This window comes from Diplotaxodon limnothrissa, linkage group LG7 (assembly GCF_057381915.1).
Source record: "Diplotaxodon limnothrissa isolate DT_005_m linkage group LG7, D_limnothrissa_male_GT1.1, whole genome shotgun sequence".
NCBI lineage: Eukaryota > Metazoa > Chordata > Actinopteri > Cichliformes > Cichlidae > Diplotaxodon > Diplotaxodon limnothrissa.
This window is the reverse complement of record NC_140602.1, coordinates 37,580,452-37,608,057: the sequence shown is the minus strand read 5'-3', so window position 1 is coordinate 37,608,057 and position 27,606 is coordinate 37,580,452. Positions and strand designations below refer to the sequence as shown.

General features: G+C 37.9%; 1 protein-coding gene across 1 annotated transcript; it reads right to left on the bottom strand.

Annotated features, from left to right (window-relative positions):
- Positions 1-153: 153 nt before the first annotated feature.
- On the bottom strand, positions 154-25,078 carry vsig8a (V-set and immunoglobulin domain containing 8a). The gene is made up of 7 exons (XM_085357071.1): positions 24,727-25,078; positions 18,526-18,701; positions 15,894-16,098; positions 13,930-14,082; positions 13,149-13,271; positions 10,819-10,960; positions 154-370 (listed from the first exon to the last, which is right to left on the bottom strand). The coding sequence occupies exons 1-7, from the start codon at positions 25,076-25,078 to the stop codon at positions 154-156; spliced, it is 1,368 nt and encodes a 455-aa protein (XP_085213197.1).
- Positions 25,079-27,606: the final 2,528 nt, after the last annotated feature.

The window sequence follows — 27,606 nt, the reverse complement described above, 5'->3', positions numbered from 1 at the left end:
TCACATTGAACAATGTTATCATAGACTGCTCACAGTGCATAGCTTTGAATTTAGTTAATTAAAGTCTCGGCAGGACTGCCACTATTGCACATTTTCAGTTTCAAGTTTTCAAACTGTCCTGAAACTTCTCTTTAATTGAGCTCGCTCTGAGTGTCACACTGCATATCCATATTTGCTGTTATACTCTGCTGGTGTGTGTTTGACCGGCCTGTGTCCATGGCTGGTGCTGGAAGGAGTGTGGCTGAGTCCCTCATTCAACGACATCACCTCAGTGCCATCAACCGGGCAGTAAGTGACCTGTGGGAGCTGACTGGCGCTCTGGCTTGTGTGACGGCTGACGGGGCGGCTGTCAGGAGGTGGCGCGTCCTCCCTGTTTGACATAAAAGTGGAATAGAGGGAGTTAAAGGAGCATCTCTACAGACAGTAAATGCAGAAGCTGGGCAAAAACGGGTGATTATTTGAACTGAAATACTAAAATCTATTTGAAGTTACAGTTTAACATGTTTGGTTTGTTACTGTAATTAGTCCAAAACAGAAGAGAGTTATAAGAGTCCTCTAACTGGCAACAAATAAGCAATCTGGCTTTTACAAAAAATACTGTTTGTAAAATATTTTCTGGCTGTATAGGGGAGGTTCTCTCTGGGTACTCTGACTTCAGAGTGCCTTTCCCCTGCTTGTCCCCTGGAGGACATCTTAGGTCAACTGAACTCCTCCTCCTGCTGTTTAGATGTCCTGCCAACAAGTTTTTTCAAAAAGGTCTCAAAGACTTTAGAGTCAGACCTGTTACAGATCGTCAACTTTTCTTTATTATCAGGTGTGTTTCCAGAATCACTAAAAACTGCTGTAATCAAACCTATACTGAAAAAGGACAATCTTGACAAGACACAAATGAACAACTACAGGCCGATCTCAAATCTCCCGTTTTTAAGTAAGATCATTGAAAAAGCAGTTTCTCAACAGCTCAGTTACTTCTTAAAACAGAATAATTGCTACGATGCCTTCCAGTCAGGTTTTAGACAGAATCACAGCACTGAAACCGCTCTGACCAAAGTGTTCAATGACATATGTCTGAATACAGACAGTGGAAAAATGTCAGTCTTAGTTTTACTGGATCTCAGTGCAGCATTTGATACAGTTGACCACAACATATTACTCAAACGACTGGAGAACTGGACAGGTCTTTCAGGAACTGTACTAAACTGGTTCAAAACATACGTAGAAAACAGGAAATACTTTGTATCAATAGGTAACTTCACATCTGAGCAGACAAGTATCACATGTGGAGTTCCCCAAGGTTCCATCTTGGGACCCCTTCTGTTTAACATCTACATGCTCCCACTGGCACAGATTATAAACAACAACAAAATAAACTATCACAGCTATGCAGATGACACACAAATATATATCACAATGTCACCAGGAGACCGAGGCCCTGTACAGGCTCTTGGTAAATGCATTGAGGAAATCAATGACTGGTTGTGCCACAATTTTCTCCAGCTAAACAAAAACAAAACTGAGGTAATAGTCTTTGGCGCCAAAGAAAAACGATTACAGGTCACCAGAGAACTTCAATCTATACATCTAAAAACCACAAACCAGGCGAGAAATTTGGGTGTAGTGATGGATGCAGACCTAAACTTAGAAAAACACATTAAGACAATAACAAAGTCAGCTTACTATCACCTCAAGAATATATCAAGGATAAAAGATCTGATGTCTCAACAGGACCTGGAAAAACTAGTCCATGCATTCATCTTTAGTAGGCTTGATTACTGTAACAGCATCTTTACAGGTCTACCTAAAAAATCAGTCAGACAACTACAGCTCATTCAGAACTCTGCTGCTCGAGTCCTCACTAAGACCAAAAAAGTGGACCACATCAGTCCAGCTCTGAGGTCCTTACACTGGCTGTCTGTCCGTCAGAGGATAGACTTTAAAGTTCTGATGCTGGCCTATAAAGCTCTGAATGGTTTAGGACCAAAATACATCAATGACCTCCTGACCCAGTATGAACCATCCAGATCCCTCAGGTCATCTGGATCCGGTCTTTTATCAGTTCCCAGAGTCAGAACCAGACACGGAGAAGCTGCATTCAGCTTTTATGCTCCTTATATCTGGAACAAACTCCCAGAAAGCCTCAGATCAGCTGAAACACTCAGTTTATTTAAATCCAGGTTGAAGACTCACCTGTTCTCAGCTGCATTTGAATAAAGCACCAAATCCGCACTTAAGCTTAAATTTCAAAACTTATATTTTAACTACTGATTTTATCTACTGTTCTGATTTTATCTGTTTTGATTTTATATACTGTTGTTTGTTTGTTTGTTTGTTTGTTAATTAGTTAGTTAGTTTATTTGCTTGTTTTAATCAATTTTAAATCATGCTTTTTATTTGTTCTTGTTTCTAATGTCTCTGTAAAGCACTTTGAATCACCTTGTTGTTAAATTGTGCTATACAAATAAACTTGCCTTGCCTTGCCTTGCCTTGCTTCTTACCCAGCGGCAGCTGATATAGGCTCCAGCCCTCCTGCAACACTGAATTAGAGAATTGGCAGAGAATGAATGGATGCATGGATTGTAGATCCACTTTAACTGCTAAGCTTTCATAGTATGAATCTAGCTTTATTTTCAGGATAAGCTTATTATTTGGGCGAATATGCCCCCATCCAACCAAATTCTCACTAACTTTACGTTCAAAGGAGAAAGCCACTGCATCAAATGAACTTTCAGACATTATTTCCTTCAGAAAGGACCACCTGTGAACAATAATAAAGTCCAAACCAATACTCCACTAGAATCATTAAATACTGGCTTTTTTGCTGGCCCAAAACAAATCAACACAAGTCGTTGGTCTGGCTGTACTTTCAAAACAGATGGATAGAACAGCAAGTGTAGACTTTGGAGCAGTCTGCATATCATAGCTCAAAAACCAACATGGAACGAAAAACTATAGATGTCTATGTTGGAATGTTCTACAGCTTTTGTATTTAACCTTGAAGGCTTTTAACATATCAGAATTGTCATATTCCAATATGTTTAGTATGTCAGTAGTTTTACAAGAGCAAGCACATCGAGCCATAGATTAACCAGCTCCAGTGTAGCAGCAGCTACAAAGAACAAAACACTGCACATGAAGGCTCCTCTCTTATCAGAACAGAACAATAATATTGCCATTGGATTTAGCAAATGCAGTGCTCTGGAAAGGAGGGCTGTTAGCATTATTACTGAACAGTTTTTGTGCTGGGATCCTAAATTGATTTATTTCTATTTGGAAACACTGGCAAGCTCAGTGTGTTGTTTCAGTTTGAAATATCAGCGTTAAAATATATAAGAGGCAATGCTGCAAATACTAGCTTTTTAATCTCCTCAACATTTGTTTAGGCTTATAAGGTTAGTGGCTAAAGTAGTAATGTAACCTACATTACTGTCAGTGGTTTGGGTTATGCTTATTGTGAAGGATAAGAACAGTTATATCTCTGCATTCATCAAAAATAAAAGGAATGAAAACATTTTGGAAGAAATAATGGGATAAAAATGTAAAGTGTTTTAGTACAGCCCACTTTAAACACATTGTGGTATTTATGAAAAATAGCAGTCTTATTTTTTAGTTGCCTTCTATATATTTGTTACACACACACACACACACACACACACACACACACACACACACACACACACACACACTGGACATACACTATTTACCGAGCAAAATAATGTTTCCCTGTAGGTAAAAGCAGAGATCTTTGTTGTTTTTCCCAGGGGTCCCTACTTTCACAGCAGACCTTGCTTTAACTTTCTCCTCTTCTACTAAAGCATAACATTCACTCTGGTGGTGGTTTCAACCAGCAAACACTGACAACAGCATACAGAAGCATACAATCTCTCCTCGTCAACACTGCCAGCTTCCAAGCTTAGCTACTTTGCATTCTGCATTTATGTAACTTTGAAATACCAGCTGGAATCTGCTTTTCTGTCAAAGAAAACATCCTACACCTATCGAATTCGGAATTTTCTTCTCTCCTGTGCCAGCCAAGGACTCATGTTTTTGTCGGTAAAGGGAATAAACTTATCCTGGTTTAACAGAAATGGAAAAATTGGGCAAGTTTGGCTCTTGGGTGTGTTGGGTGTAGCATCCTATGAGGGGAAAAAAAACTGCCCTGACCTGAATGTGTACTAGTTTAAACTCTAATTAGTATCTTATTTCCAAGGTATTCCCACACCTACTTTATTCTACTAGTGAAACCATTTCGCTCATAATTTATATAAAGGCTGATTTGAAAACTGTTAACCTGCATACAGAATTAGCTGCAAGTTATTAATGGATTCATACCTATTGTTTTCTTCTGTGCTTCTATTCATTTTCATTCTTCCTGCATAATAATGTATAATTATAATATTTTTTGATGTTTTAAAAAAAAAAATCTTTATACAAAGGGTTTGTTTCTTTTTAAAATGACTTCTTTATAGCTGCTGTAATTAATGTAACACTGCTTTACACACTGAAGCCTGGATTATTTCATCTAGGATTATTTATGTTAAGCCTGGATCAAATGAGTCAACTTGGACAGGCTTCAGCCCCCTGCAGGCCGATAAATAGGTTGACGTGTATTTTTGTCAGGTAGATTGACTCCAAATGCATGACGGTTTTGCGTGATATTTGCTTGATGTCTAAATAAGCAACTGTTGCTTTCAAGTTTAAGTCACACTGTTCAATCTACCAATTTCATCCTCAGTTATAGGATCACTGTAGTCATAAGTATCTGTCCAGCAGCAGTGCTCCCAGTGCTTTGATTCAGTGTGAAATGCTACATCTCCCATGTTTTGGCCATGATGGAGAGCTGAGTCACTATTTTAATTGATATGATTCTCCCTGTGACTAATCTGAACTTTTCAAGCTGCTTTCTTTACTTTTTATCCAGAAAACTCAAGTACCCAGTGGATTTGACATTAACTATAGTTGTCATCACTCAAGTTATTAGAGCTTTGCCATTTTCCATCTATTAGCATTTCTCTCTGATGACTTGTTCATGTGAAACGTGTTGAACCTCAGTATGTCACAGATATGGAAAACCGTGTATAAGTATTGTGGCTTGAAGTGCTTCTGTCTCCTGTGCACAACACTGTCCTCCCACACTGACACTGCACTCGTTTCAGTGTCTACTTTGAAAGCATGTGGGCTGTTTTCAACTGCATATGAACCACAACTCCAACATTTCTTTCTTTCTTTCTTTTTTTTTGTCTTTTTGGTGAGACAATGTTTATTTGCAACAGGAGAAATCCTTTCAGAGATGTCAGAACATGAGGTCATCTGCAGAACGTTGCCCCTAGAGTAGCACTGCGCTTGGTGTCCCACATGCCCTTTTTAACTAGTTACACAGTTTTCACTGTTCCAGGGGCAGGGGAGAAAACTCCACTAAAAATATTGACCCAGAAATGAACAAATTGGATTTTCTCACATGTGGATTTTTAAACCATGAAAATATTTTCACAAAAAAAGGCTAAAAAACGAGAGGATTCGCAATTTGCAGAGGTCTACTGTAGGTTAAAAAATGTAATTAATGGGAAAATTAGAGGTAGCGACAACAAACAAGATTTGGATTAAAACTTTCAAAACTTGCCCCCATTTCCAACCATACTGTTGAAAACTGTATGGTCTGGCCTACCAGAAGTGACATCAAAGCCTTTTTTGAACATTCCTGCCAAAGTACAAAAACCCCCCCCCCCAAGAAAATGTAACAGGAATTACATAGGTAATAATGTGAAAAAATACATACATCCTGTGCATGGTTGATGTATTTGAAATGTAAACGCGTTAGAAGAGAGTTACCTGTCTTATTTAAACCTCTGACATCAAGGGCATGGTGTTCTCTCTGCTGCTGAGGTATATGGTGTCATCGTGCCAAGATCTGAAGAGCTCTCTAAGGCCTTGCGTAAAGACATTGTTGATGCCTGTGAGTCTTTCATGGGATTTAAAAATAGCTCCAAAGTATTTTAAACAGCAGACATGTTTGACGCAGACCAAAGGCAGCTTTTCTGGAAAGGGACTTTGTACAAACTGTGAAGCATGTTGCTGTTATGATTTGGAGTTGTTCTGTTGCCTCAGGGAACAGACAGCTTGCAGTCATTGATTTAGCCATGAATTCTGCATCATCAAAGACTGCTTAAAGATGATGTGAGGCCATCTGTCCAAAAGCTGGAGCTGGACCTTAGGATAATGATCCAAAACAGGCTAACAAGTCCACCAAGGAAGGTCTTAGAAAGAAGGAATGGAGGGTTATGGAATGGCCGGGTTTAAGTCCAGATTTGAATCCCACTAAAATGTTGTAGACAGGGAAATTAGCGTATCCTTCAATATATTGGACAATATGCTGAGAAAAATCTTAGCAAGCATTTTCCAGGCTGTTGCCTCACAGCAATAAGGTTCTGGGTTTGAATCCACCATCTGGCTGAGGCCTTTCTGTGTGGAGTTCACATTTTTTCCTGTATCTGCACTGGCTCTCTCTGAGTACTCAGGCTTCTTCCCACTATCTAAATACATGCAGTCAATAGGGTTAGATGATTCTAAACAGGAGTATGAATGACACTGAATGGATAAGCAAAAAATGGATGGATGTATTGAACTCCATTCTCTGCATATTTATTTCAATATTTGTGGGACACATTTTATTTTTCTTTAAATAATTTGCTTTTCTTTAAAAGTGCTTTTAGATGGTTTACATGCCAGTGTTTAATACTGCCTTACATTATGCACTTTGAACATCCTCTGCTTTTGAAATCTGCAGAGAGTTACAGAGGATGGCAAAGTTTTACAAAATCTTTTCAAGCCAGTGAAATGATGTATTTGGAGGTAGGATTGACTGACGCTAATAGCGGGGGAAGTTAGCCTTCGGGGCTTTCTACCCGAAAGCCTTTAAGCTATCAGGTAAGATAAAAGCAAAAAAGTAAACAAATCCAGCAGGTTGTGCAGAAATGGGCCAAACGCACGACTGTCACCCATGAAAACAGTTCTACGTCAAGTTGTGGTTTGTTTTACCCCCCCCCCCCCGAATTTGGATTCGCTGAGGTGAAATTGTGAATGAGTGATTCAGAAAGCATTATTTTCATACATGGATTTTACCACCATGGAGTCTGGATCTTACCCCCACTGGAGACCTTGGGATTTGCTGAAGACAATTTTTGTGTTTTGACTGTCCAAACCTTAATGCAATTCTGTGGATTGTATATTACCTACAAAATATAACCTCTAACAGTGGTGATATCTAAAATAACACATATGTTTACATAAACCTTGATCAGACTTTGGGCTAAAATACATCCTTTTGTGTTAGAAAGAATTCACATCTACCAAAATTCCCCTTAAAACTGGCATTCGCAAAGCTGGGCGCAAGCTGGGCCACCTGTCTCAAATATAAGAACAGAAAAGAAGCTGTCACACCACATCTAGTGGACTGTGCCTGATTTTTCTCTCACTCAGTAAAATATCTGTGTGCTTACAGACAAATTGTGTTTGGCGTACTGGGGATTTAAACATTATATACACCAGTACTCACTGCTATAACATTTTTTTTCTTTCAATAGCTATCCATTTATGATCTGCCACAAAAAAAAGGCAATCAATGGAATAAAATTTTTGTTTCTAGTCTTTACCCTAAGCTATAATTAGGGTGCAGAAGTCGGTGATCTTATGTACTGATCCTCCATAAAGCAAAGAATATTATTTTAAAAGCTTTTGCTTGAAAAATGCAACCATGTCCCACATGTTTCTCTGTTTTTATTTTAGTAGTAAAACAGTACTTTTAAATCACATTACCTTGCACTTTGTCAGGCTTTCTCTATATCAAATAGGAAGTCTGACATTCCTTCCAAAATTAAAGCTCTCTAAATTATAATTACAAAAGGCTGCAGAACACAATTGAATATGTAGTCCCCTAAGCTACTAAATCACAAATACAAAATTGCAAAAGATTGAGCATTAAAGTTTGCTATTTAAAAAAAAAAATAAAAATTTAATGGTGTAGCGTGGAGGATATTTCAAAGACAGATCTGAGAAACTGCTCCAGACACTTGTGGTATCCCCTGCCGTTCTGTATGTTTTAAAAGTTATAAGGTCAGCATGTGTACACCTTAATTTAAGGTGTTGGGGAAAAAAAATCGGCATTGTAGTGATGAATGTGGAGAACAGGAATTGAATCATAACATTTTGCATTGTATGATAACCCGACTGCAAGGTTTAGGATTAATGGTCAACCTCTAACATTGGAGAGGGGAGTGAGACAAGGCTGTGCCTGGTCTCCTCTTCTCTTTGCTATATTTCTGGAGCCACTAGCCCAATATATAAGGCAAAACAGAAAAATCGTGGGTGTTACAATAAATGAGGTGGAACATAAAGTAGCATGCTATGCCGATGATGTTCTCTTATTCCTAAAAACACCTGAGGAGTCTCTGCCGGAGGTAATGAACTGTCTTAAAAACACTGGCCGAATAACAGGATATAAATTGAATCTAAGTAAAACTGAGGCCCTTCCCTACAATTATAGTCCATCTGAAAAGCTCAAACAAGCACATCCACTGAAATGAAACACAGACTCAATTAAATACCTGAAGGTAACACTTACTAAAGATACAAAAAAAACTATATGACAAAAATTACAACCATTTATATCAAAGAGTCAAAGACGACCTTACAAAATGGAATCATATCCCATGTCTGAGCATAAGCTCTAGAATAGAAACCATCAAAATTAATGTTTTACCAAGATGTTTATATTTGTTTCAGACCCTCCCACTCCAGATCAATCAAAAAGATTCTATTGAATGGGATAAAACGATCTCTAGATTTATATGACAAGGGAAATGACCCAGAATATGATACAAAACATTGCAACTGCCCAAAGAGTACGGCGGCTGGGGCCTACCATGTTTAAAAAAATACTATACTTCAGCAATGATCAGGGCAGTGTTGCACTGGTGCGATCCCTCATATGTAGCGGCATGGAAGGAAATTGAATGCAAAACAATAACCAATATGCATATGCAGGCAGTTCTAGCAGATAGAAATCTACAGGACTCCATTTCCAAAATAAGAAATCCTTGGGTAAAGGCCACACTAGGGGTTTGGAAAATGGTGGTAAAGGAAAATAAGCTGGAGAAGGATATAAAAATATTAAAATGGTGTGCATATGATTCGGAATTCACACCAAATCAAATAGACCCTAGTTTTAAAAACTGGATAGATAAAGGAATTACATCGATATGTGATATTGTAAAGGAAGATGAAATTATGAGTTTCCAAACTTTAAAGCAAACGTTTCATTTAGAAAACCAAGATCACTATAGATACTTACAGTTAAGAAAGTTCTATACTCGAAACATTAAAAACCAAATAGCCACTACAGCGAGGGCATTTATCCAACTCTTTGTAAATGCTTATAAGTCCGATATTAAGAAAGGTGTAATCTCACAAATATACAAAAGTCTTCATGATCTCAGCAATTATTCAACAAAGTATATAAAGGAAAGATAGAAGAAAGATGGAGGTCTGGCAATTACAGAAGAGGAATGCCAAAACATTTGTTCTTTATATTGGAAAAGTACAAAATCACATATGTGGAAGGAATTATGATGATGGAAGTTGTGAATGTTGGAGAAACTGTGGCTACGAAACAGCACACCACTATCATATATTTTGGGATTGTAAGAATATTAAGAACTACTGGAGAGAAGTCCATAAAGTGATGCAAAACATATTTAGTACATATTTACCCTTTGATTTCAACTCCATATTTTTAGGGTATGTACCCTCAGACATAAAGGGTATAGATAAATACTTACTTGGTGTGCTGCTAGCTGCAAGTAAAAAGGCACTGACCAAAAGGTGGCTAACACAGGATCCAGCAACATTAAATAGCTGGACTGATGTAACTTTGATGTAACTTTTGAGATTTATAAGATGGAAAAGATTGCTTTTTTAGTGAATTTTGAGTATGAGAAATTTGTAAAACACTGGGGAAAATGGCTCCGCTATATATGAGTTCTATAAGGCCTGATATCGCTGATATTCATCATTGAAGGAATGGTTGTTTAAATGTTTGTTTATTTTGTTTGTTTTCTATAATAACATGTACTAATGCTATGTCACCATCTGCTACTGAGTGTGTTGGCTTTTCAATTGCCATGTCTCTGGATGTATATAGTTACAAACTGTATCTATCCGTACACATGTTTCTTTGTTTGTGTGTTGTGTTCTGTTTGTTCCTTTTCTTTCTCTTGTTTTCATATCTGCGTGAAGGAAAAGTACTTGAAGTGATGGCGGTCATCCAGACTACTGTCTATGAGTCTTAGAACAAAGGAAGCCATCAAATACTGTACATTTTATTTTATGCATAACTTCGATAAACACTTAAATTACAAAAAAAAGAATCATAACATTTTTTTTTTTAAAAAAAAGCTCTGGTGGAGAAGAGATATGTTACCACATGGAGTGTCATGTCATTTTCCCCCCCTATACTTTTGTTGTATTTGCATGTTTCCTGTTTGGTTTTAATTGATATCTGGGATTTATATTCTATTCTTATCTGAATGGCTTTGATGTGTGTTGTTTAATATCTTACAGTTTAATTGCCTCTCTGCCTGTTAAAGCTCTGCCGTTGGTGTCATGGTTTTGATTAAAAAAAAAAAAAAACGTACATCACACAATGTACTATCCAAATGTTCACAGCACGCTGGTAAAATTCAGCACTAATAGAAGCTGAAGTTTAGGAAAGTAAGTTATCTGCCCATCATCATCATCTTAAAATGCACTGCTGCATCTGCACTGTACCTGATGTCATTGGAAAATTCCTTCTCATAGCGACGTCTGCTGCTCAACTTCCAGTACAGAAGCACAACAAAGACCAGGAAGATAAAGATGAGGAGCAGGGAACCAACAATGGTGCCAACTATCACAGCAGCTCTGTTTGGAGCTGCAAAATAAGTATGAAAAACATTAAATTATTCATCCTGAAGTTCTGTTTTAACATCTTGTTTCAAAGAAATAAAAGTATAAAAACTGTAATTCCTAAACAGTTAATTGTCATACTTTTGTTAAACCCCTTTCCAAGCGGAAAGTCTACAGTTCAGTCACATCTTGATTGATTTGAACTGTGCCTCTGTACACCAGAGGCTAAACTGTGATGTTATCCAATTACTTATGGGCCTCACTCTGTCTGTGTCTGTCTGTACTTGAAAATGGTTTATGAATTTCTGATTTTCTTGAGTAAATGGTTTGAACTTGCATATCACTCCTGCTCTACAAAATGCCTTCTAACACATCTCTCCTTTCACACACTAACACATGCAAAGTGCTTGGCTGATATACTTGATATACTCATGAAAAGCTTTTTCAAGTAAATTAACTTACAGCCATCGCTCACCTGTTATAAACATGGCAATCCCTTGGGTTTCCAGCAGAATATTGCTGACTCTGTTTAACTGTAGCAGTATTTTAGCATAGCTAAGAAAAAGTCAAGTCAAATTATTATTCTAAACACAGAAGGGCTCTCTCTCTGTGGCAAATAATGGATAAGCGGAAGGTTTCTAAGGTGACGGTGCATGGTACTCAAGAATCCTTTGCAGAAAGTGCAACAGTTGTATTCAAAGCATGATCAGGCACACCGAAAGTAAGCACACCATCCAAAGATCAATACATTAAGTAGCAGTCCACCTCTCAGGAGGAGAAACAACTCCTGGTGTGGGATGAAATATATCCGGATTTTATGGTGGATGCTTGAGATTTGTAGTGTTAGCAGACAGGTGTGTGAAAGGAGACAAACAGGGGAAAGAATGATACTGCAGTGTATCAAGCTCACAGTGAATGATAGTAGGGTGATTTTACTTTCACCCTGACCAAGAAGAAGTACCACTCCAGTTTTCATAGAGATATGCTACGTGGCATGCATCAGCCTGTGGTTGGCACTCTTTGTGGAGAAGGATTCATATTGCAGCAGGACAATGGGCCCAAAACACCTCAAAGCCATATCATGGATGTTTCATTATTGCACACTGAAACATTGTCAGATCATGCTGGGACATCAATGCCTGTCAGATTTTGAGTGCTGTTATCAGATCAGGAAATTTTTGATCTCAAGTTTACTGGAGAACACAGTTGTGCTTTAAATTATATCCCCATTGCCAATAGTCCAATGAAAACTACATGTAGGTTTCCTGAGACTTGGATGTAAAAGCATGAATGTATAATAATATATTTCCTGGCAGTTAAAAACTGCTAGTTTTATACTGTTTCTACCTGCATTTATTCCATAATATGCCACTAATTATGCTGCAAATCCTTGGTTGAGGGCCACGAGCCTAAGGGTCGACACTTCTTGTGTAGGACAGAAGCCTGCACTTGGAATAAAAATGAATGACTATGAATGATTCACTGCTCGAAGCTTAACATCTAAGCACTTATTCAAGGGGCTCTGGACCTGACGAGATGCATTGGAGCCTGCTCCAAAGATCACAAGGCCCAAAGAGAAACTCGTGCTATGGATCCAACGGATGCAGATGGTTGTGTGAGTCTTAAACTAAATGATGATCTCATCTGTACTGGCAGGCTGTAACACAGACTGTACTTCCCACTGGTGCACTCACTGTCAACAGATTCATTGCCTGTGAGACTGCTCTGCTACACCCCTCATATCTGTCTTGTTTAGATGTATTACTGTACATAGATTGCCCTCATTTAAGGCATCTCACTTAAAATTGGTTAGCGTTTCTGCTTGTATTTAATTAGTCCACATATTTTACGGTGTACACAGCCAACAGGGTCTGCAGACCTGCTGGCAGCAGAATTATCATAACTTTACACTTGTGTGATTTAGCACCAGAAAAAGTTAGCGATGAAAAACAGAAGGCTAAAACTTTCAGCGAATAAATGTTTTTCTTGTCAAGGAAAGCGTCCCTCTCCCATCATCGTTAGACAGCATAAAAGGAACGTCACACTAATGTTACAGTGTGTGAAAAGCACAGCAAAGAGGAGATTTTGGCACAGCTACAAAGAGAGGAGATTTAAGAGGATGAACTCGAACATCCACGTCTTTCATGATCTGATGTGTGCGTCATCCGTCATGCATGTGAACACAAGCAGTCTGTGTGAGCGTGCTTTCTTACGTTTGTTGGCTTTCAGGTTCAGCGTGCAGCTTTCTACTCCAACAGCATTGTTTGCTTCACAAAGGTAGATCCCTGCAAAGCTCTCTGAGTGGTTGCTGATTTTCAGCTCTCCGGTCACACTGTCTGGGAAAATGAGCACGTGCCAACAAGCATAGATTAATTCAGGGTATACATACTGTACATTATAAGGCGCTCAAATGAAAATTGATCAAACTGCCATCTCTACATGAAAAAACTAAAAACATGAAGCTCATTAGTATGCAGGTTTGGAGCAGATATTCATTACGTATGCATGCAAGCAGTGTGTTTGTTGTTCCCTGCTTATATAAGGCACTGATCAATGTAGTTTGCAGTAAATATGTTTGGGAAGAACAAGGAAATGTTTCTAGTTGTAGAGTGAGAACTAATGTGGAGAAATGCAAGTAACATGGTAAAATGCTACCATTATAATAGTCTTGCTTTAAAAACTTCAGGGTTTATGTTATTATCAAATATTGCCACCCAGGACTTTTGCCATGTAAGCAATCAATGAAAAAAAATGTATTTTTTTTGGAAAAAAGGTGACAAAGTTAGCAAATAATAGACGCTCACAAAGAAAATGTTTTTCATTGAGTTTTTGCTCACACAGCATCAAATGATACAGTGCCTCAGTCCCAAGGCACCCGCCCCCCACCCCTCCAAACCTCCAACACACGCATATACACATACATAGACTCTCGAGCATGCACGTATTCTCTTTGATGTGCAGTATCATTGTGACATCAGCAGAGGTCACACTTACTCTGTGCGGCTCCATCAGCGATCGAGCCAGCTCTTTCTCTCCTCCATGTGTATTTTAAAGGAGTGGAGCCTTTTGCAGACTCGCAGTGCAGAGACACAGGATTGCCAATCAGTTCCCCTCCCTCCACCCAGCACTTAGGTACAGACGGCTTCGCTGAAATCATACAACAAATGGATAATTTTCCATTGCCATTTCCATTCTATTTCTTTCCCCTTCAAAGGAAAGGGAAAAGAAAAAGAAATAAAACAGCACAGCTTTATAGCTTTAGGATGAAAAAGGGGGAACCTTTTTGACTGAGTTTTGCCACATATACAAACAATACAGAGGGTTTTCTTGTTTTTGTTTTCCAACTCAGATATGCTATAAAATCTATGAATCACCCCAAAAAAGCACATCTCCAAGACAAATTAATGTTTCAAATCCTTATGGAGTTAAAGCTTGATGGCTAATGATGGCAAGGCTGAACAATTTAGACACCAATGCCATCTTGTTGTGAAGAGATGTGAGAGGGTCGAAATTGCTACCCATTAGGGTGAGACTGAAAATGTTACACAATACTCTGAGCATGTTGCACATTTGCACAATTTAGATAGTGAAAGAAGATTTACAAAAATCTGTCCCCCAATTTCTCCAGATATTTTTTTTTCAAACGACTTATGCTATACACGATCGCACAAGGAGTCTAATCTATAAAATGAATTGCTGGCTCTCAGGACTGCCTTGTGTTGCTGTCAGCAAGAAAATAGCTATGGGTTATCTACTGACATATAAGAGTGTGGTATGGATATTTATTTAACAATGTGTATGTTTCATTGAGGAGGGAGGTGATGTTATCTCGAATTTTAGAACACTTAAATGCTTCTTGGAAAATATTGGAGAAATAACTCAGGCTGTGGTAGATATAGGTGGGTAATTTGGTCCCAGGTTGGATAGATTATGTTCTTCAGGTCATTTTAAACCCAAAAAATGTTTTATTAAATTGAAACATTACTGCAAAACAATAATGATGTTTTTTCCTTCCTATCCCGAGACCTAGCTGCGAGATTGCTTGCAAACTTGTATTTTTTGAAGAATGTTTCATCAGTACAGTTGTACAATACGGTGTACACTCTCAGTTTAGACTTTTGGATGTAGATTCTACAGGACTTCTGAGGGAGTTGGACTGCATCAATTACCTGCTCCATTATGAGACACATTATTTAATACCATACTCAACTGTAAGTCTGGCAGCGAGGTGACTGTCCTCCACCGCAGTTACTGCTCAGTCTTCAAAATAGATGAGATTGACTAAGTAAGTTCCTTTTCCCAACTGGCAAACTTTAAGATTCAGTACACTGACAAATGGCTCTTAGTGAAGTGTCATTAGTTTTAGACAAAGCCATCTTCCTTCAGTTCATTCATTTCCATTTGTAAAATTGCAAACACACCGGCCTATTCGCAGCAAACTCCATCTACTGATGAAGACTGATGTCCAGAGAAAGCTAGTAAGTGAACCTTCATTTCAGATTGTGTAATTCAATCATGCAAGTATTCACTATCCCGCAATTGATTACCGGACTCTAAAAAATTATGAGTTCTAAGCGATCGGTTTTGTAATGCGTTATAAAAAGGAGTAAAATGCATGTTCTAACAAAGCAGGGAAACTTTATTGCAGATTAAATGGTTGAAGCACTAGATCAAATCGGCCCATTTAACACAAATTTAGGGAATCACTTGTCATCAGATGAATAATTTTTTCTTACTACTACTTCTTTTGGTTGCTCCCTTTAGGGGGTCACCGCAGAGGATCACCTGCCTCTGTTGCACCATATCACTAGCATTCTCCATCCTCAATCACACTATGACATGACAAGTCTTAAATAGAAAAGGTGCCTCCTGAAGTACTAAACACCAAGAACACTGCATTTTGGAAAGGTGATGGACATAAATAATGCAGCGAGACGCAACCTAAAGCCTGGTCTTACCCATTACCACCAGTGACATCTTGTGCATGTCCACTCCAGGTGCTTTCTTCACTTTACATTGGTAGGTAGCGGTGTGAGCAGGTGACAGCAGAGCAATCGACAGTGAAGCGTCACCCATCGAGGGATCACCAGCAGCAAAGCTGAGCTCTTTTTCAAATGCATGGTTACCAAAGAAGTACTTAGTGCCACTGGTATAGGATACAAGCTGATGGAAAAAATAAAGACAAATATAAGCGTAATTCAGCAATTGACTGAAATGGTGTTAATGTTACATGCAGTCTTCTTAAATTAAATGTACCATGAGTGGTTGGTTGAATTACCACCAAATCTGGGCCTCAGAGGGTCTCTAAAAATCTCTTTTAGTTCAGTGTTTTACTTTTAAAGCACGTTTACTGTGGCTCAGTTTCACAACACTCATCAGTCTCATTTCCAGCAACAGCAGGGAGCAGCAAAAAAAAAAAAAAAAAAAAAAAAACCTGCCAAGCACCAAAAGGCATAATAACTAGTTAGTAAGAAATGGAAATGCAGTTAGATTTTTTTTCCTCATTTAACCAAGAACCAAGTGTAGTGTATCTGCACATCATCAAAAAGAGAAACAACTCAAAATTAATGCTTTCAGGTTTTGGTTTTATATGGATGACAGGATTTTTCCCATTTGCAAGACTTGTAAATGAAAAATTGTTTGATCACACATTAACATATCTATATACACTTTTTGGTCAGATATTAGAGTTGTGTGCTCATTAGCTGGTTGTAAGTTCTTTACAGAGGACCTATTGTTTGTTCCTTATTTTCAGATGTTTCCTTTTTTTTCACTAAACATGGCAAAAGTGATGAGGTCACTGAGTAAAAGTACCCTCTATAAGACACACACACAAAAGTCATGCAATATGTGCTCCACATTTTTTCTACTCTTGGCTATGTATGATGTCAGTCAAAAAAGATATCCATCATTTCAGTCACAGTTCTAGATCCAGCTCCATCTGCCAGCTGTTCAAACCTTTGTCAGGCAGTCAGAAGAAAGCTGGCAAAAAGGAAGAATGGGCTCAAAGAGACAGAAACTAAAACTGCTTTTTTTAGACAGAACTAAAATCAGTACCAAAGCCCAGAAGAGGATAAATGATGATTATTTTGAACTGTGAATTATGCAAAAACCACCCCCTAGTAAAGAACAAGAATAAAGACATGAAGCTGGAAATGTGCATAAATAGGTCTACTAGTTTACAATTAGGAGCAAAGCCTCTACTACTTTATACGTTAAACTACAATATATCACATTCAATTTTGACTTAGACCACAATTTTACAATGTGTTTAATATTGGTACATTATACATAGTAGATCTAGTCAATCGTTGCATCGACTTTGCATAGGGAGAGATGAAAGGGGGGAAAAAACGTTCTCCCGAGTCTTAAACACTAATGACTTGTTTAATTTAAAAGGCAAATGGGATAAACAACTAATTCCTGTGAAATTAAAAGGTAGTGAGAGTTCATCAACTCTCCAGTCTCCTTGAACGAACATTAGTTTAGACTGTGCACCACATGAGATTTAGAATAGAAAAAGACGATGTGAAATCCGAATAGATTAAAAGATTTAGGGATTGTTTTGCGAAGTGGTTTTTTTGACACCTAATTAGGGGTGCATGCAGTTTGTGGTGAATAGAGTGATTAATGACAAAAGGCTACCAAAAGGGATGGTGTACAAGATGGTAGTTAACACAGCTCTCCTATGTGGATCAGAGATGGTGACAGCCGAGTTAAAGATTGCAAAGATTTGCATTGGGACTGAAAATGATAAGCAGGATTAAGAGCGAGTATATCAGAGCAACAGCTCAGGTGAGATTGACAGATGCGGGACGGAGTAAGAGAGGCAAGATTGAGCTGGTTTGGAAATGTGAAGAGGAACGAGACCCGGTATGCTGGGATAAGCATGTTGAAGCGGGAGCTGTCATGTGACAGGAAAAGAAAAAGGCCAAAGAGGAGGTTTATGGGTGTGGTGAGAGAAGATTTGCAAGTGGCTGGTAAGGTTGTAGAGGGCAGGAAGAGATTCAAACAGATGATCTGCTGTGGTGATGAGTAACAGGAACAGCAACATTAATAAGCTCGCTTAGCTGTATTCAGAACCTTTGTTTGAATATGGGGAGAGATGTTGAACTCTTTCATTTCATGGACCTTCGTGTTCAAATCATTTGCTAACAATTTCAGATGCTATTATTGGAAATGCATTTGTGACTTACTAATAATTTAATGGGAAAATGGAGACAACATTCAATGCGCTTCAGTGAAGGGCATGCCAGTCTTTTTTATTGAGTGCTACAGCCGGTCAGATTGACATGCGAAAATATAGGCATGACTCAACTTTAACATGAAAGAATAAAATCTGAAAGAGTTAACGAATAATAAGCAAACAGTGGAACTATTTAACTGTAGATTTTTTTAACTGGAACAATCTGTCCCAAAGAACATATTCTCAAAAATAACTGGTACATAGACCCAAAATATTACCAAATGTTTCCAAACATTTGAAATGGCATAAAATAACTAAACTTCTGAATACTGCAATTTAATAAATTCATCCTGTATGCATTTTATAGATAGCATTGTCTGGGTCGATCTCACATTACTTCTTACCATTTGATCTTTCTGTGTGGTGTCTGGACTGATCACAGACCATTCAATGTCAAGTTCCCCAGTGTCACGAGGGCTTGGTTTGTAGCTGCATCCCAAGGTCACACTCTCTCCCTCTGCCTTACGGATGGTCTGTGGGCCCTTGGATGTCACCTGCAAGCCTTGCGTGTATCCCAGATCTTAAAACATTCAGAACACTTGCGTCAAAGGAATGCAAACATTAAATAAACATCATAAGGTAGTGCATTAGACGATAGAGCTTTCTGAATCCCCCCCCCCCAAAAAAAATCTCTGATTACTCAATTTACTGAAATAAATCTTCTCTCCTCCTATACAGTCACAGTTGGAATGTAGCAGACAATACACTACCAATCCCATAATGCACAGGTCACATCACATACTCAGGCATCAATGCCTTCCTTTGGCTGTCAATGCTGGTTGGACTCAGTTTCACTCCACTACTTAAAATAATAAATGATGACCTTGAGCATTGGATCAATCTACCACTATTCATCACAGGCTGAATTCCAATTGTTAAAACATCAATATCTTCTAAAAATAAATTATATTCAGTTATCTCAACTCGTCCTGCTGCCAACCGTATAATTCCTAAATACTACAAGAAAAACAAGACAACAAGAATTAAAAGACAACAAGAATTAAACAGACAACCCCCCCCCCAAAAAAACAACCAAAAAACAAAAAACAAAAACGCAAAACAATCAAACAAAAACAAAAGAGGACAAGAAGCACTATGTTTTTAATCATTTTCATCATGGAGACGTCTTAAATCATCAGATAAGTCAGAGATCAAAGAGTCTGTAAAGACATCTTAGTTTCAGATCAATCATGCTCCCGTCAGACACCCAAACAGCATTGTTTCAAAACATTAACAGCAACAATAACTGACAGGTTGCACCATCTATTTCTACTCTAACATTTGATGTACACTGTATGGAAAATGTATCACACATCTGCAACATATTTCTCAAATTAATATCCTGCTCTCATTCTCCTACTTCATCAAGAGGCAATGGCATGAGAAGCAGACATTTTCTGGAATATCTGCAACTCAAATCATCCATCCAGTCAAAACTTAATTTTGCAGTTATCGTCCCGGATCTTGCTTCTGCATCTTGAGAACTAATAAACATCTGTTCCTCAAAAAAACACACAAAAAACCCCTAAAAACTAAATGAGAACTGAGCTTCATCATCATCATCATCATCATCATCAGGTGCCAACTTGTGGAATCAAACACCAAGTACTTCACAGAACTCACTTGAAAAAAAAAAGGTTATATCTAGATTCATATCAGAAATATTACCATATTGTGTACAAAATATGCTAGTTAGCTCTGATCACCCTACTTCATTCTGTGCAGTAGCTACACAACTTTGGAAAGACACCAGGTCACTCTCTGTCTTTCAAGGCTGCCACTACTCCCCATCCCTCCACCTGCCCAAGAGACATATTAACAATTTTAACAGGGAAAAAAAACAATGCAGAACATCTATAATATCTATATTTGACAATCTAGAACAAAACTTACATACTACATCCTCTATCCATCTCCTGTGGAATCTTTGCAACAAACCCTATTCTTAGTAATATCTACATTCCCAAAGGTTTACATAGATATGTTTACATATTCTTAATTATTTTATCATCTCGTGTATCAACTGTATTTGATTGATTTCTCATCAGAGCCTCCTCCATGTCTATTGTTTTGCAATAAATAAAGAATTAAGAAATTTCGGCTAGCTGTTTAATTACAGCCGTGCCAGTTGTAAGTAAAAATAAATTAATTACACACATACTGATTCTAATCTAATCCTTATTTTTGTTGTCAGTGATAAATATCCTATTTTCACACTTACTGGGCCACAGTTTACAGTCTCCACATCTAATGATTCAGGATATTTTGTTAAAGGAAGGCTGAGTACGAAAACATAATTGTTTTAGCCAAATATCACAAAGGGATATGAAAAGCACTTGGACAAATTAAATTAAGAAATATTTAACACTGGTTACATTTTTTTTTAAAGCAGCCCTCCAGAAGAAAAATGAGATTCAGAGAATAAGTAACTCTATGCTGTTCTTGGCAAAACTAATCTCAAAGAGCTTTGCATCATTGTATTGGCTCTGTCACAAGGCCAGCATTTTCAAGCTCAACAAGAAAAACTGGCTTTTGTGGTATGCAAACATTTTGAATTAGCTGCAAAAGGTGAAAACAAACAAACAAACAAAAACCCGCAAAAAAAACCCCCTTTTTCTAGATGAAATCCCAAAAATTTATCTGTGATTTTATCTAGAATCTGTAGTCTATTTATGTTTGTTTCCTGGCAACTTAAATGGACTTTGCTTTTAATCATAGTCCACAAATATTCAATAGGGTTAAGGTCGGGGCTTTGGCAAAGCTGTTCCAGAAGCTTGATTTCAGCCTGCTTTATCCATTTCAAAATCAGTTTTGATGTGTGTGTGGGAACATTGTCATGCTTCTGTCGAAGTTTCAATCATCTGTTGATTTGAGTTGAAGAATCTGAAGATGGTTATTTTTCATTACTCCATCCCCTTTCTGTATTGTATGGCACTGGCAGCAAAACAGCCCAAGAGCATGATGCAGCATGCTTGACAGCTGGTATAGTGTTTTTAGGTTTAAAAGCCCCACCTTTACTCCTTCAAACACACCTTATCATTCTGGCCAAATGACAGTGGCGTTCCAGCAGCTTCCAGTTCATGCTGCGTCACCCCTGGATGACACACTTGTATACCTCGTACTTATGTACAATTGTTTGAACTGATGATCCTGGAATCTGTAATTGTTTAGAAATGTCTCCAAGAGACCTTCCAAATTTCTGTAAATTCAGATCTTAATTGAGTTCCTTGGACTTTCTCATAATTCATGATATTTGTCAGTCCAATGAGTGATGCCAAACATGTTTTATGTAGGCAAAGAGAAACCACCAGTCATTGTCAATAATGATCACTACTGAGAAGTTAGTAGGGCTTGGCCTTGCTAGTTAAAGTACACTTTAGAGCCTTCAGCACCACTTAATAAAAGATTTAAGTGAATGTATGAATATATTTGACCCTGTATGTGTACGTTTGACCCTGTGTGGGCTACAGAAATCCCCCCCCCTCAACACAAATTCTTAAAGGTGCATGCTATATAATCATTACAACCCAGAAATAGAAGAGTTCAAATAAATCATTAAAAAGCCAAAACAAATTACCATGATATTCATACCCATAATGAGTGTATGTGAACTTCTGACCACAAGTGTAAGTGCTTAGTGGGAAAAAGTACATAAACTACATTTCAGATAATTCTGTTTGTCTATAGTAAAATAAAATAAACTTTAAATATACTTCTCAGTCAAAATAAGAAGAGCTGCCCAGTATAAGAGCCGCACCCTAAAAAAGGAAAAACACACACGCACACAAACGTTGCACATATGTGAGTCCCAGGAACATTAGGGAGTCAACAATCATCTCCAAACGTAATCTCTGATTGGACAGCCCGGGCGCCATGGTAACATGGAAAACTAACACCACTGAGCTCTATGTCTCAGCAGACTTCAATAGAGAATAGATGTGAAGGTCTCAATTACTGTCCATAAAAATATGCCTTACTTAATGTTAGTTTTTCTAAAACAGTATTATGCAGTAGATAAATACACCATATTTACCATTTATACATGCATAGGTAGATTCATGTAATTCAGTCTGTGTACTTACCTGGGCTCAAGAAAACTGCAGCCCATAACAAGAACACAGAGAGCCAGGGCGGGCAGCTGAGGTAAAATCCTGTTCTCAACTGAGAGCGGCTTAGTTTAAACATACTGTTCCTTTTTAAAATAGTCGCTAGTAGCTGGTCAAAATAATGAGTACAGTGTCCTCAAATATATAGTTTATACGTCACATGTAAAAAAAAAAAATTAAGTATTCATATAGATACTTTATACTGATATTACCTGAATGGAGGTGCTACACACACACACGCATCTATCTGTGGAATACAAAGGAACAACAGCAGTGTGATACCTGTTGCTCTTGCTTTAATGTGAGCTCCTCCTGTAGCCCTTTCTTATTACCATAAAGCTTTCTGATTGGATAGTGACCACTTTAACAAAAGGTTACCTTGATATTGCTATTCAGCTGTTAATATTGCTTTCAACACCCTCCATTCTTCCTTTTGTAATCACAAGTTAATGAATACAAATTATGTACAATTTTAGAAAACCAATCAAAATGTGCTTGAGGAAATCAGTGTCCAGGCAGCTGAATAACAATGCAATACAATCTCTCTGTAAACAAGGGAAACTGAAGGAGCAAACAATGGCTGGGAAACTCAGGGTGCTAATTTGAAGAGAGCTGAACTCCACTGAAAGCAAATCACCTGCCACAAATTGCTGCTTTGTCTACAATAAGCTTTGTGTGTTTTTTGTCCAAGTTGTCTGTCTCTGTTCACTCTCCTATTACCCATTAAAATGTGTTTTTATTGATTTTTTTGGTTTGTTTTTATACCCCCCCACCTCACCACCACCACCACCCAAAAAAGAACTTCCTGGAAACACACAATTACTGTACACCTTATTTATTGTATACACTACCTAAACACCTACCATTTGTCAAATGTCCATGGTTTCAAATGAAAAGCTATTAAAAAAAAGAGTACATGACGTCTAAAGTGATGAAAAACTGTTTTTTATTATTTGCTTTCTTTTTTCTTTCCTTAAAAAAACCCTGCAAAGCTCACGTGTCTGCTACAAGAAAAGGTGGGGTACTCTTCAGCAGACACATGAAGAAAACACATTAGAGGCAGAGGATAAAGTGCTTTATGTGAACTGTACTATACCCTCGAAGGACCTGGCGTCCACATATGTGGACATCACATTTTGGGTTGTCTAGACCAAAATATTAAATGTTGCTTTACAAGGCCCTGATATCCACTTACGAGCACATTATACTGCTACTGTTCTGTCGAAATTTAAAATCAATGTCCACATATGTGGATCTCATTTTTCTCAGAAACAAAAATGAGGTAAAAAAAATAAAAAATCAGGCAATTCTTTGTTTTGGTCCCAATCAGCCCAAATAGCAAAGAGAAATTACAAATACATGCCATGAAAGAGTTCAGGTCTTAGGGGGACACATATATAACATTTCTTTAAAATGTATATATGATTTTCTTTCAGCTATTTTAAATGCTCTGTGCCTGTTTTAAAAAGTCATTTTATCCATGGCCACTATTCGATAAAGCACACTATGAGAAAAAGCATCTAAAGCCCAGCTTACCTTCTCTTTGACCTTGCACACCCACTCATTTCAAACTTTGAAAATGCACTGTAAAGTTTTCTGAGTAACTGCTTTAAAAAAGGAATTACTTGTCTAGAAATAGGTTGGATTTTGTGGGAAGAAATTACATTTAAGGGCTTTAAAAGCATGAAACTGTCACTGCTCCCCTTTTCTAAATTACTTTAATGTGAACCTTTTACGAAACCTGTTCAGGACTTCCTCTGGAATCTACCTGGACACAATGAAGTTAGATTAGATTCAGCATTGCATATCACTCAGTAAGTACCAGTATGATAATATGCTATTTATGCAGAATAGTTTCCAGATAGATACAGAGCAGTTCCCTAGTACACCGTTATTTGGTTGGTGAGATGTTGCATTGGTACTGCTGCAATAGAAATTACTGGAAATTTAATCTGACTGATGGTTTTGATTGGTAGGGTACAGTTCACTGGACACTTAAACATGTAAAGTTTAAAAGGAAATGATAAGGTCTATGAGATATTAATGTCTAAATCTCTACAAAAAGTTGTAGAAAATGTTTGCAATAAGTTGCACAAAATTTGCAACCACGCTAGTCTTCCTATATTATTCCGTAGAAACCTTTGTCATCATCTGACCAAATCCTTATGAAATAGTGTTTATCTACAAGCCCACCACAAGAGCTGTACAGTGTCATCAGCTATTCAACAGCTGCTATTTAGCAGCTAAGTGAAATTGGTTGCAATGAGGATGCCCAATCAAAAACCTTGTGATTGCTTTGGTGGTTAGCTGTAGGTAGCCTATAGTTTGGATGGAAGAATCCAACTCATCTGTAAATACTTAAGGAACATGTAAGGAGAGATCATTTGAAAGAATTGAACATGATTGGAGAAAATTGCAACAACTGTGAGGGTTGTGGACCCTCAATCCCTTCCTCAAGGCCGATAAGGCAGACATTGCAGTGTCTGTTTCTCGACTCCATGTCCGATAACTTAGCCTTCAGCTTTTCATTAGCGACCTGTAGTGTCTCACAGGTATCCTCCACTTTAGCAAGGCGCTGGTCGAGCGTTTTGGCGCTTTCCTCCAAAGATTCTAGGCGCTCACCATGGTTGTCCGATGCCTTCTGTAGTCCGTCCAGCTTTTTATTCACATCGTCAAAAAAGCTGACTTTTAGTTCCACCAGTAAAGCCGAATGGTGCTCCACTAGCAGTGCTGTTATTCGCAGGAACGCTAGCAGCCACGCATTCGGTTGTTTTGCCATTCGACTTCGCATGTTTAGGCGACATGGCAGGGCATCAAATGTTCCGACGGCTTCACCAAACCATCAAGATATCTGCCTCAAAAAATAAGTTAGGCGGGCTCGCTCAAATAACTAAAAGTTGCGGGAGCTAAGGGAAAGTGTGACTACCCCATGCTCGTCAAAACCGGAAGTCTCTCGATTGGAGAAAATTGATGTATTTAGCAATTAGACTCTGATGGCCCATTATGACAAAATGTAATGCCAGTGGTTATAGGATTCTAGTTGCTCGTGGTGGTGAAGATGAAGATGGATTCTTGAATGGAGCTCTGACTGACGTGGACATGGGTTGCACGAAGCCTGTAAAGGAGAATGAAGAAGAGGACAGATTTAAAACACAGAGTGGAGGCTGATTGACTCAAACAAGGCAGGCAAGAAGATGATTGGACAAGTGTTGACAGTATTAAGTTTGACAGGAAGGGAAAGGAGTAATGAAGTAAAGAGTAGACTAGGAGCCAAACACCCAGGAATAGACTAGCCTTTTATTGTCATTGCACATGTGCAACGCAATTATGGAATAAAAAGGGGGAAAGATGAATGATTGCAGATCTTCCTTTTTAAACTCACACATAATCTTCATTAAATGAACTATAACCATTTGGGGAATACATATTTTTTCTCATCAACCAGTGGTCACTAGACCTGTGTGATTGAGGCATTCTTCACTTGACCCTCACATATCCAAAGTTACTGTCAGGTAGTTAATGATCAAAAAAACAAGATGAGCGATTAAACCTTCACCATATTACATCTCTGTTCAGTTTCCTCCTGCTCTAGTGTCATCTACACTGTGACGCTATATTAAAATAAAGTTGGTTACTTTTTTCTGTTTCAGTTGTCAAACTATTTGAACTAATTATAAAACATGAATAAGCGAACAGTAACAACATCAAGAAAAAGCCATTGACAGCATCTCTGATGTCTATCAATTCATCAAATTAAACGCTGCCCTATCAAAGGCCATGCAACCCTTGATCCTTTGTTTTTGTTTGAGCCATTAATTTGAAAATGCTACACAGTGTCAAACTAATCTGCAATTTTTCTTCACACACTGCTAACTATTTTGAAAAGGGGTCAGTTTTAGTTAAGAGGAATTTTTGTCTGGACAGATGGCTGAAAAATTTAAAAAACAAAAAAAACAAACCCAAAAACAAAAAAACAAAAAAGATTTTAGAACATCAGTGTACATAGTTAAAGTTATTCTGCAATATTATTATGTGAAGTGATGAGGACATCCTGTCTTTTGTTAAGCTGTTTGGTAAGGGAGTGAAAAGAGGCAAAGAGGAACCTTAATTTACATTTGTTAGGGACACAAAAACATCTCTAAACAAATGCTTGTCATCTGCTGTAGGTACAAATAACTGTTTGTTCTGGGTCTTTTTATTGTCTGGGTAATTTTGTTGTCTTGGAATGAAAACAACTGAAATAAAAACGTGTGGAATAAAGCCATTAGAACTGTTCATTTATTTGCTCATTGTTCCAGTCTTCTGAGAACTTGCTTTAAGACAGCAGTGATCATTCTAACCACAAAATAAAATTAAAAGGAAAATAAAGAACTGCCATGAAAATAAGAGCAAACGATGTGCCAGATTTTTGGTTTTGGCTAAGTAATTAGAAACTCTGAACACCTCCATATGAGGTTTGGCACAAATGGAGACAGATGGACTCAAAGACATAAGATCCAAACCAGAACAAGAGGAATTTTCATTGTTTGTACAGGCATGCAAGCCCTTCTTGTTCCACACACTTGTTGGTATGGTTTTCACTTGCTGTGCCTCAGAAGTCATTTTTAAGCAGTCCTTTTTATTGCATAATGATCTGAACGTCCTTGTCATTTTAACTAAGAAAAGAGACTCAGAAAGAATCAGGTTTTATTTCATAACAAACCGTAAAAGTTGCAGAGTACACTGTTGTGCCCTCGACCTGACTGAATTTTCTTTACTCATTTATTTTTCACACTGAGAATGGCTTCAAAGCCTGTACACATTTATATGGAGATAATACAGTTAGAGCTGCAGGTTTTTGGACAATGACTCAGTTTTTGTGATTTTGCCTTTGTACACCAGCACAGTGGATTTTAAATCCAACAATCAAGATGTAATTGAAGTATCAACTTTCATGTTTAATTCAAGGGTTTTAACAAATGCACTGCATTATCTGTTTTTATACTCAGGCCCCCATTTTCAGAGACTCCAAACTAATTGGTCAAACTAACACAAGGATTATTTTTAATAACTGGATGAAAATCCTTCTCAGTCTGTGTCTGCCTGAAGTCTAGAACCCATGGACATCCCCAAATATTACTCTGCTTCCTCCTTTGGAATGTTCTGCTTGGACTTCATTGCAGCTGCTTTCAGCTGCTGCTTGTTTGTGGGACTCTCTCCCTTCAGTTTTGTCTCCAGCAACTGGGTGAAGTCTTTTCCAGTCTTCTTATCTATTCTTCTCCAAGTTCAAAGTTACATTTTATTTGCATAATATTGATCTTGCTCTATAGTGCCAATTCT

What these genes read in the sequence shown, in the direction of transcription:
- vsig8a (XM_085357071.1), bottom strand. Translation starts at nt 25,078, where the DNA reads ATGCGAAGTCGAATGGCAAAACAACCGAATGCGTGGCTGCTAGCGTTC. An exon ending in CCTTGAGGAAGGGATTGAGG is followed by an intron (nt 18,702 to 24,726) that starts GTCCACAACCCT and finishes GAATGTTTTAAG; the next exon opens with ATCTGGGATACACGCAAGGC. An exon ending in GAACCTGAAAGCCAACAAAC is followed by an intron (nt 10,961 to 13,148) that starts GTAAGAAAGCAC and finishes CTTATTTTGCAG; the next exon opens with CTCCAAACAGAGCTGCTGTG.